This window comes from Suricata suricatta, chromosome 11, assembly GCF_006229205.1.
Source record: "Suricata suricatta isolate VVHF042 chromosome 11, meerkat_22Aug2017_6uvM2_HiC, whole genome shotgun sequence".
Classification (NCBI taxonomy): Eukaryota; Metazoa; Chordata; class Mammalia; order Carnivora; family Herpestidae; genus Suricata; species Suricata suricatta.
Genome location: NC_043710.1, coordinates 197,707 through 208,862, shown reverse-complemented (window position 1 = coordinate 208,862; position 11,156 = coordinate 197,707). Strand labels below are relative to the sequence as shown.

Here is an 11,156-nt window from a genome sequence, read left to right as displayed (position 1 = left end):
CCAGAGGCTCGGGTCTTGGGGCCTTGTTTCCTCTCCGCTCCAGCTCTGGAGCACGGGAGAGGCAGGTGTAGGCTTCCAGGCACTTCCTGGCCATGAACCTGTGCCCACACTCACAAACCTTCCAACATCCCGCGGTCTGGGATCCTGCCAAATCCGGCCCGGGGCCCCCATCGCCCACCGAGCCTACCTGGATCAGTGCAATGGCCACCAACCCCCTGGCCCTGTGGGCAGCGTGGCCCCCACACCTAATTCCGGGGGAGCCTCGTTGGGACACATGGAACCCAGCATCCTCTGTGACCACACCTCTTGCCTCGCACTTTTGGTGTGGAAGGTAGCTGAGGGGTACGGGCCTCAGGAGCCCAAGGAGCGGGGTGGCACCTTTCCTCCACGCCCCATCCACACAGCTGTTTCCCCACATCTCTCTGTCCATCCATCCTTGTGTGGCGGTCAATTGTGTCCTGTACTCTTCTACGCACCTGGGCTGTCCCGGGGAAGCAGGTGTGACCCAGAGGCCAGCAGCTTTCCCCAGGAGCTCTCGGGGTGCTGACCTGACCCGCCCCGGGCCCGTGTTTCTCAGGGGTCTTCACCCCTGAAGCTGGCCGCCTTCCTGCGCACATGGATCGGCTAAGTTTCTGGCATCAGTTGTTTCAAACTTTTGATCCTGGCATGTATTTATTTCAGAAAAGTTTTCTCCTGTGATATCACTCACATCTCTTGTCTTCTGGCTTGTCTGTGTTCCTTTATCTCTTGTCTTCTCAGAAATTGCTTCTAGGGGCGCCTGGGTGGCTCAGTTGGTTAAGCGTCCGGCTTTGGCTCAGGTCATGATCTCACGTTCGTGGGGTTGGGCTCTGTGCTAACAGCTAGCTCAGAGCCTGGAGCTGTTTCAGATTCTGTGCCTCCCTCTCTCTCTGACCCTCCCATGCTTGAGCTGTGTCTCTCTGTCTCTCAAAAATAAATAAAAGCATTTAAAAAAATGTTTAAAAAAAAAGAAAAAAAAAGAAATTGCTTTTAACTGTTCTTTTCCATTTCATTTTGTGCGCTTCTCCTGAACTTGTCTTTTGTGTCCCTGACTGGGTTTTCAGCCATGGTTGTTCTACTTTTTGAAGTTTGTAGGTGGCTTTTATTTCTGTAAAGGTTTTGTGCTTCCCACTCCCCACAAATGTTGTCAGATTTTAATTTTCTTTGTTTTTATCATTGATTTTTAAAGAAGTCTGAACTTTTTAGAGCAGTTTTAGGTTCACAGCAAAATTAAGAAGAAGATACAGAGATTCCCTGCTCCCCTGCGCCGACTCCCCCTTCCCAACATTTGTTACAATTCACGAGCCGACACGGACGCACCATTATCACCAAAGTCCACAGTTCACATTAGGGCTCAGTCTCGGTGGTGTGCACTCTGTGGGCTTGGGCCAAACCGTCATGCCGTGTATCCACCATTACGGTATCGTACAGATACCCTAATGCCCTAAAACCCTCGGTCTAGTCATCCCTTCCCCCACCCTCACAACCCCTGGTAACCGCTGGTCTTTTTAGTTGTGTGAGAAACTGGCAAGTGTCTTCCAGAGTGGAATTCCCACCGGCGATGACAGAGAGTTCCTGTTGCTCCCCATCTTCATCAGCGTTTGATGTCAGCGTTCTAGATTTTGGCCGTTCTAACAGGTGTGTGGAAGGATCTCCCTGTGGGTTTCGTTTGCATTTCCTGACGACCTAGGACCTGCCGTCTGTGTACCTTCTTTGCTGAAGTGCCTGTTATGGCCTCTGGACCATTTTTTGTTGTTTAAAAATGTTTTATTTTTGGGGCGCCTGGGGGGCTCAGTCGGTTAAGTGTCCGGCTTCGGCTCAGGTCATGATCTCACGGTTCGTGAGTTCAAGCCCCGTGTCAGGCTCTGTGCTGACAGCTCCGAGCCTGGAGCCTGGTTCAGATTGTGTGTCTCCTTCTTTCTCTGCGCCTCCTGCACTCACACTCTGTCTCTCTCTCCCTCAAAAATAATTAAACGGGGGCGCCTGGGTGGCTCAGTCGGTTAAGCCTCCGACTTCGGCTCAGGTCAGATCTCACGTTCGTGGGTTCGAGCCCCGCGTCGGGCTCTGTGCTGACAGCTAGCTCAGAGCCTGGAGCCTGCTTCCGGTTCTGTGTCTCCTTCTCTCTCTGCCCCTCTCCCTCTCATGCTCTGTCTCTCTTTGTATCAAAAGTAAATAAAAACATTAAAAATTAAAAAAAATAATTAAACGAACAACAAGAAAGATTTTTAAAATGTTTTGTTTTGTTGTTTATTTTGTTATTATTGAATCTTAAGTGTTTTTTCTGTATTGTGGGCGACAGTCCTTTATCAGATGTGTCGTTTGCAAGTATTTTCTCCCTGTGACTTGTCTTCTCGTTCTCTGGATACTGTCTTTCACAAAAGTTGTAAGTTCATGAAGTCCTGCTTACCAGTGAATACTCGGGCAACAATATGGACCCTGCCTTTGGTGTCATGTCTAAAAAGTGATTGTCATCCAGGCCCGAGGTCATCCAGGTTTTCTCCTGTGTTATCGTCTAAGGGTCCTACAGATTCGTGTTTCACAAGTAGGTCTAGGATCTGCTGAGTCAGCCTCCATAGAGGCGTGAGGTCTGTGTCTGGATTCACTTCATCTGCACACGCACGTCCAGTTGTTCCAGCGACGTCTGTGAAGATGTGACCTTTTCTCCATTGTTTTGCCTTTGCTCCTTTGTCAAAGACCATACTTATGTGAGTTGTTTCTGAGCTCACTGTGCTATTCCATTGATTGATTTGTCTACTTTCCATCAACATCAGGTCTTAATCATGGTAGCTTTTCAGTCAGCCTCCAAGTCACGTGGTGTCTACCCAAGTTTGTTCTTCTCCTTCAGTACCATGTGGGCTATTCTGGGTCTTTTGCTTCTTCATATAAACTTTAGAATCAATTTTTTGATGTCCACAAAGTAACTTGCTGTGATTTTAGTTGGGATTGCATTGAATCTATAGATCAACTTGGGAAGAGTAGTCATCATGGTAATATTGAGTCTTCCTATTCACGAACACGGATATTTCTCCATTTATTTGATTTTTCTTTGATTGTGTTCATTAGAGTTTTGAAGTTTTCCTCATATAGATCTTGTGCATATTTTGTTGGATTTATACCTAAGTAACTAATTTTTCTAGTGTGAACGTAAATGGTGTTGTGTTTTAAATTTCAATTTCCAATTGTTCATTGCTGGTGTATAGGAAAGCAGTTGACTTGTGTGCACTAACCTTATTATGTCCTGCAACATTGCTACAATTGCTTATTAATTCCAGGAGGGTTTTTGTTTGTTTTTCCTTCTTTCTTTCTTCTTCTTCTTCTTTTTTTTTTGCTCATTCTTTTAGATTTTTACGCAGATGATCATCTGCAAACGAAGTCATTTATGTATGTGTCCCTTTTGTTTACAATATATTTACTTTTTCGTTTTCTTGTCTTATTGTGTTAGCTAGTACAATTGACCTGTGAACAACATGGGTTTGTACTATGCAGGTCCACTTGTTTGTGGATTAAAAAAAAATCAGGGGGTGCCTGGGGGGATCAGTCGGTTGAGCGTCCAGCTTTGGCTCAGGTCATGATCTCGCAGTTCGTGGGTTCAAGCCCCGCGTCGGGCTCTGCGCTGACAGCTCAGAGCCTGAAGCCTACTTCTGATTCTGTGTCCCCCTCTCTCTGACCCTCCCCTGCTCGCACTGTCTCTCTCTGTCTCTCAAAAATAAATAAAAAGCATTAAAAATTAATTAAAAAAATAAGTACTGTATTGTATTTTCTCTTCTCTATGATTTTCTTAACATTTTCTTTTTTCTAGCTTATTTTAAGAATATAATATATAATACACATATTTAAAATAGTCTCAATGACCGTTTATGTTATCGGTGAGGCTTCCTGTCAGTCGGCTAGAACTAGTTAAGTTTTGGGGGGAGTCAAAGGTTACACATGGATTTTTGACTGTGCAGGGGGATTTTGCCCCTAAGCCCCGTGTTGTTCAAGAGGCAACTGTACTTCCAATATGAGGTTGAAAAGGAGTGGTGAGAGGGGTTTATTGTTAATTTAAAAAATTTCATCAAGCGTCGCCTCTGGGCTCTTTTGCCCAGTGGCGTCCTCGGTAGGTCAACAGCCTTCAGACCGTCGCGGCGCCACCGGCTCGGGCTCGCTTTCTCTGACCGCCGCTTCCAGCTGCGGCCGCGCCCCAGCTTCCTGTTCTCTTTCCTGGCTTCATTTTGTCCACAACAGTTGCCACCACCTAATATACCAGACATTTACTTTATTCTGTCTACTGTCTGCTCCTCCTCACCCTTCACCCAGCATAGTTCCATGAGGGCAGAAGATGCTCGTCTCCTTTGTTCCGTTTTCCCTCAGCATCCAACACATAGTCGGTGTTCAACGCATAGTTGTTAAAATGGAATAATAAATTAGGGTATATGAATAGTCCAGATCACATGTGATTTTGTTTATACTTTTCTTCTTTTCCTAGAGGTAATTGTTTTTCTGATGTGTGTGCTTCACCTGCCGATTGCTTGCATCCCCTCTGCCAACCCCCGCCCCACAGCTTTAGAGAACGTATTCCTGAATCCAGCACTAGTTCTTTTCTTATTACAAAATATCTGTGAGTGGAGAAAATTCCCTCTGAACTGGATATGTGGGGAGAAGCGGGCAGCATGAGTTGAGGGCCTCTGGGAGCTTCTGAGCAGGCGTGTGGCAGGTTGGGTGTTGTGCCCTGTAGGCACCTGTGCTCTCTGGACCAGCAGGACTTGCTGTGAAGCCCACGTGTTACGGGTGACTTAGTGTCTACACATCTGCTGGCTACTCTGGTCAGCAGTGGCAGTGGTCAATGTCCCTTCCAGCAGGGTCATTTCTAGAGTCTTCTCAGGGCCAGATGGTGGTACCCATCTGGTTCTTCTTTCATTACAATCCTTCCTGCTGCCCCACGTTCATGGTGAGGGAGGACCTAAGGATACAATCTGGGTCAATCTCACGATTATTTGGGCTGCTGGGTGGACGTACTGCCTTCCCACTGAATGTGAATGAGGATATATAGAACATTATGGCCCCAAAGAATCCAGGCCCTGATCCCTGGAACCTGTGACTGTCACCTGACATGGCAAGAAGGACTTTACAGATGGGATTACATAAAAAAATGTCGACTGAGGTGGGGAGATTATCCTGGAATAATGGAGGGAGCAGTGTAATCATCATGTCCTTACAAGAGGGAGGCAGGAGGGCAGAGAGATGTGATGAAGGCAGCAGAGGTGACACACAGGAAGGGAGGGCTCTTAAAACGGCAAGCCGCTGGCTCTGAAGACAGAAGCTTCCTGAGCCAAGTGGCCTCTAGAAGCAGGGAGAAGACAAAGCAGAGTCAGTCCTAAAGCCTCCAGGAGTTTGGGACACAGAAACCTTGGGTTTAGGTCCCTGACCTACAGAACATGGTCACACACTCTACTGTATTTCTGGAAGTCTGTTAGGCAGCCACAAGGAGCTCAGACAGGCAGCTGCCAGGTACCAGGCACAGTGCCAGCCTCCCTCCCATCACTGGGACCCATTTTCAAGGCAGCTGAGACCCCTGGGGAGGAGCTGGGCCTTGACAGCATCATCCAGCCTCTGGGTCAGCCCTCTCCTAGTGTGCCTCTGACCCTGAACTTCCACTTCCACGAACAGAAGTCAGTGTTATGGCATTAGGGCATAAACCAGCTTGAGTTGGGTTTTCTGCCTCTGGCAGCCACTCCAAGGGGTGCTGAGTTCACCTTGACCTTCTAGGAAGGTGGGGTAGGGCTAGTTCTGTTTTCGAAAGGAGTGAAACAGGCGAATGTTCTTTTCTCAAAGCTGTGCGGGCCCTGCCCCATGTCTGGTGCTGGTGGCCACACGACTCCACAGCTAGAGCAATGGGAAAGAGGTCCAAAGCCCTTTCACCTCCAGGTCTCACCTCTGAAGCTCAAGGGGAGAGGGCAGGAAGAGAGTGGCCTTGGGGGTGGGAGAAGGTGGGGTCGGTGCTGTTGCTGTGAGTCAGGAAGGGGCCTCAGGGGCAGAGACCATGGGACGAGGACCGGGCCCTCTAGCACTCACTGAAGCTTATCTCTGCCCTCCCAAGAAAACCAGGCAGAGGACAAGTCAGAACTAAAAAAAATATTTCATTTCATTCTGAATAAAAAACGGAACAGACAGAACTCTCGGAAATCCTGAAAACAATGTCATCGCTACGGCAAAATTTCACAGAAATCATCGCACAGAGTGTGGAGACCGAGTCCGGGCCTCAACCAGCTGTGAAGGCTGCCTCTCTGGGCAGGGGCACGAAGGGGGCAGTGGCCTCGCCGGGCCCAGGCACAGGTGGTGGCCATTCCCCTGTGATGAGCCCTGCTGGCTTTCCAGGGACCAGGTTCAGGGCCCGGCCTCCAGCCCCCACCATGGGGCTTCAGCCAGGGACTGGGAGGGGTGGCCTGGTCTTCAGGGTCCCTCCGTGCGGGAGCCTTTCCGGCCACGTGCGCCCCACATGCCCCGCTTGGAGTGGTAGTGGTGGTAGAAATTCCGCAGTCGGAGCCGCTCCACTTCCAGCCCTGCCTGCAGGACCCTGGGTGGAAAGATGGTATCAGGACCCTGGAGAGGGGTGCTGTAGGATCTGGGTGGTAGGGGGTAATTGTGGCTGCCCTGGTTCTTCTGAAACCCGGGGGGCGGGGCAGGATGGACGTGGTCAGGACCCTGGCCCAGGGGCTAGGGATGTCAGGTCCTCAACTACTGTGGGATCCTGGTGGCCGATGGGGACTCAGAGCCACCACTGGGCCTATAGGATCTGGGGACAGAATTTGTTGAAAGGCTGTTCCTGAGTCTGCAGGACCCTAGCAGGGGGAAGAGGTTTTGGGATGGGCTGGGGTCACAGATCCTGGGAGATGAAGTAGAAGGACAGAGTCCCTGCAGCCTGTGAGGACCCCCGGGGGCACCCTCCCCACTCAGTGGAAGCGTCCTTAGTCCCCCTGAGGGTGGGGTGGCGGTCACCTGTCCAGGAGCTCCCAGTCCTCGCCCCCCCACTGGTCCCGGAACTCCTCGGTGTTCATGCCTCCAACGCGGTCAAAGTCCGACTTGTAGATCCCAAAGAGGCCAAAGCCATTCACCTCCCAGTAACCTGGGCAGGGAGATGCCTGTCAGACACTAGAAGCTGCGAGCCTTCCTCCCCAGCCTCCGGAGGGGGTCTGCTGCAGGGTCCCATCCTCAGAGGGGTGTCAAGGGTCACTCTTCCATGTGGGGTCATAACCTGGAGCCCTGCACACGACTGGAGTGCTGGAGGAGGTTCCCAGGCAAGACCCTAGACGTTCTGGGGTCCTAGGCAATAGGAAGCGCACTGATGGCTCCTAGGCCTACCTCGGGGGTTGGGAGAGGCCCCGAGGGGCCTGGGTCTTACCCTGGCATTGGAGGGACTCCTAGTGTTACTGGGCTATGAGGGGGCATCCAGGGCATTACCGTGCGGGTCTCCCGGCCAGCTCCCGCAGCCCAGGCGCATGACCACAGGCGCAAAGGCCAGCTTGCCCTCCACACAGTGTTTGCGGATGCAGTCCAGGATGTTGGGGGGGAAATGGATGTGCAGATCACAGAGGAAAACGATGCTGCTGGCATCCTAGAGGTGGAGGTCATGGGGAGGTCTGAGCATGCCCCTCCCCTCCGCAAGCCGAGTTCCTTCCCTGGCTCCCTCCGCTGGCTCCCCCTGTTCACCCACCCCTCCCACGCACCTCCACCGCGTCCACTCCAGCTTGCAAGCCCGCGGAGCGCTCGAAGTTTCCAGTTCGCCTCAAGTACTGGTACCTGGAGGGGGGGGTGACGGCGAGCAGGGGGATGGGCAGTCACAGGCACCGATCCCCAATCCCCGGGGGCAGGGGCTGGAAAGCCCACCTCCCCCAAGGAGACAAGATACAGCTCGGTCCTCCCTGGTGGGGGTGGGGGGCGCTGTTACCGGGGCAGCCGAGCAGAGTGCAGGGCCCGCTCCACGTCCATGTCCTCGCTCTCAAAGTCCACCAGGATGACGCTGAAGTGCGAGTCCCCCGTGCGGGCGTGCAGCGCGGCCATGTCCGCCAGGAACTGTGCCACCCAGCGTGCCTGGTTCTTCACTGGAGGAGGGCAGTGCCACTGAGCCCACCCCAATCTGACTCTGCGCTACCCGGTCCACGGCCATGAGGTCTCCCGGAACCCCACCTCACATCCCAGGAGCCTGGGACCACGGTGGTCCGCCCACCTGGCACGATGAAGTGTACCATCACGTCCTGGCGCCAGGCCAGGCGCAGCGGCCGGCAGAGCTCGGGGCGACCGTCGGGGCGCATGGACGAGGCGGGGGCGGGCTCCGGACTCTCTCCGTCCGCGTCGGCATCTCCTGCGTGGGCTCCAGGGAGTCGCAAGAAGACGTACTCGGACAGGCGCCGGCGGCCTGCCCCGCGCTCCTGCAGCTCCAGCTCCAGCAGGAAGCGGCTTCCGCGGGCGGAGTCTCGGCGCTTCTCCACGTTCACGATGCGCAGAAGCGCGAAGCGCCTGGGAAGCGGGGTTGGGTGAGCACCCTTGGGCTGAGTGTACCTCCCTCTTAGCTGTCTCCACCTTGATTGTCCCTGCGGGTCGCCCTCAGCCCCAGAAACCAGGGGGCCCCTCCAAGGACTTGGACTAGGGCAGCTGCTGTGAATTCCCTTGTCTCCCAGGCTGCCACCTCACCTCCCGCATTTCATGCCTCCCCTCCCTAGCGCAGCCTCCTCTGTGGTCTGGCCACAACTCACACATCCAGTGATCTTCATGACGGCGCCACCCATTGTCCACAGGACGAGCATCGCTTGTCTTACACGGACGTTCTAGGACCTTAAGCTGACTCTAACTTGCCTTCAATATCCCCTCCTGCTGGGTGAGCGGACTTCCTCGCCCACTGGCTCTTTGTTCTGGGGCATCCAGTCAAGCTTGCCCAATCCTCCCCTGCTCTTTCCAAGGCTCCTCAGAGAAGCCTCCCTTTTGCCTTTTCTGGCACCAGCTGGGGGCGGGGGGCGGGGTTATCCTGACCCAGGGAAGATGCCACTGGGCCTACCCTGAGCCTCTTCTGCCCCTTCCCCTCGTTCTGGCCCTACTGGGTGTCTTCGGTCCTCTACTCTGCTACCAAGCAGAAGCTTCTCATCCTGAGAAAACAGGATCCTGCCCTTGACTAAGGTTGCTTCTTTCACTGCATGTCGTCACTTTGTAGCCCCCTCACTGTGGGAAACTGTGACCCCCAAGGGGTCCCCACTTCTCCCTTCAACTCTGGCCATCCCCACTGTGCTCTCCCCTCGTGTGAGGGACTTTCTGCCCAAACACCCTGGGTCTATCTGCACTTGCAGTCCTTGGGACCACCCATGCCCTACTTGCAGGAAGCGCTGAGCCAAGAACTCAGCCACCTAGAATCAAATCCCTGCCCCTTCCACCCCGTCTCATCACTGCCCTGGAAGAAGCGTGGCAGTCATGGCCCCTAGTCATGGCCCCTGTGGGCTTCCTATCCCATCCACTCCTCTCCAAGGCAGCGATGGGCCTGTCTTCAACCTCAATAGGTCAAACCCCTGTCCTGCTCAAAACCTGGTATGGTGGGCAAGAAAAATGGGTCTTGAGCAGGTGGCTCAAGGCCCGTAACGGCCCCTTCTCTGTCCTCTGCACACCAGGACCCTGGCCTCCTGCCCCAGAGTCTGCCTCTACTAGCGGTGTGTGTACCAGTTCTGCTCCTCTTTCAAGGCGCACAGAACTCACCAGTGTCTCCTCTGGGGCCAACTTGGGGCCTCCCATTCTCTGCCCCACTAGCCTATGTGGAGTGGAAACAGGCCTAGATTCCTGGGGCCTGGGGGGAGAGTAGAGGCAACAATGGGGGAGGAGCCTTGTGCTCCCAAGTCAGAGAAAGACCCTCTTGGAAGACCCAGCAGCCCTGTGCCAGAAGAGGAGGAGGGGGGGGGGGGGTTCCAGGGACTCTCTGCTTGACCTCTGGGTGTGTCTCTACTTGGAGAAGAGCCCTGGCTGGCTCAGATTCAATCTTGAGGTCAGGCCCAAGGTGACAGGGTAGGTTTGGAGGTACAGAACAGGGAAGCCTGCCCTGTGTGCCTGGAGGAGGTGAGGCTTCTAACACTGGACAAGAAGAAGCCCCAAGAGACAGGGAAGAGACAGGGAGAGAAGACTTCCCTAAGGGGGTATGTGTGCCATGCCCAGATCAGCACCCTGTTAAACCCTGGGAAGGTCTGAAGACCCCACAGAGGCCGGAACTTACCCTCTCACTACACACCCCCTCCCCTTCCCACACACCCCTTGCCATGGCCTCCCCTCTCACACACACTACCCCCTTCCCACGTGGACCCTCCCAGGACCTCCCCTCCACACCCCCCCTGCCCCGCCTTCCCTTCCCACCTCCCCCAGAGCCAACCTCTCCCACACAACCCAGGCCTCCCCCGCCCACACTCACCCCCCAGGACCTCCCCTTCCCCCGCACCCTCTGTACCCGCCGTGGCGCGCATTAAGGTGCTCCATGTACTGGGCGACCACGTCCACGGCCTCGGCCTCGGGCAGCTGCAGGTTCCCGGACACGTTGCAGCGCAGGTCGTTCCAGTCGGAGCGCAGCAGCTCGAAGTCCACGGCTCCCACGCTGAACGTGCGCTGCCAGTCAATGGCGTCCTCGCGCCAGCGGCCGCGGGGGGCTCCCGCGGCCTCCGTGCTGTCCTCGTCGTCGTCTTCGCCCCGCGCCCGGTCCTCGTCGTCTGCCTCTTCTTCCTCCTCGCCCACGCCAGGCAGCTGCGCCCTGGACACCTGGGACAAGCTCAGGAAGGAGGTCACAGGCTGTGCTTCTGACAGGTTCGAGGCTGCGGTTGGTGCCGTGGGTCCCAGCACGCGCGGCTGGCCTTCCCGGCTCCCCTGGGTGGCCTGTGCCTGGGCCGGGGGCCTCGGCTCTGTGGCCTGGGAGCCACCGGTCCTGCGGCCTCGAGACCGGGGCGGGCGTGGGGGCGCCCGCAGCTGCACCCGGGGAAGAGGTCTGGGACGGAGGAAGACTCCGGGGAAGGGCGGCCAGGGGGGGCTGCGTGGGCTGAGGGGCGCCAGCGCCCGCGGGGGCGCCCGCAGCCCTGGCCGCACCCGCGTCACGTACACTTTGGGGGGTGGCTGGTTGGCGGCAGCAGCTCGGGGGCGCAGGGCGC

General features: G+C 55.1%; 1 protein-coding gene across 1 annotated transcript in view; it reads right to left on the bottom strand.

The window, feature by feature from the left end:
- Window positions 1-6,354: 6,354 nt before the first annotated feature.
- Window positions 6,355-11,156, bottom strand: part of B4GALNT4 (beta-1,4-N-acetyl-galactosaminyltransferase 4) — a 12,047-nt gene continuing 7,245 nt past the window's right edge. The window contains exons 15-21 of the mRNA XM_029914932.1: window positions 10,469-11,156; window positions 8,222-8,511; window positions 7,943-8,096; window positions 7,722-7,794; window positions 7,456-7,609; window positions 6,994-7,120; window positions 6,355-6,571 (exon numbers count right to left, since the gene is read on the bottom strand). The exon at window positions 10,469-11,156 is cut by the window's right edge and continues 23 nt beyond it. Of these exons, the coding sequence (XP_029770792.1) occupies window positions 6,448-6,571; window positions 6,994-7,120; window positions 7,456-7,609; window positions 7,722-7,794; window positions 7,943-8,096; window positions 8,222-8,511; window positions 10,469-11,156 (1,610 nt within the window). The 3' untranslated portion in view covers window positions 6,355-6,447. The remainder of the gene's footprint in view (window positions 6,572-6,993; window positions 7,121-7,455; window positions 7,610-7,721; window positions 7,795-7,942; window positions 8,097-8,221; window positions 8,512-10,468) is intronic.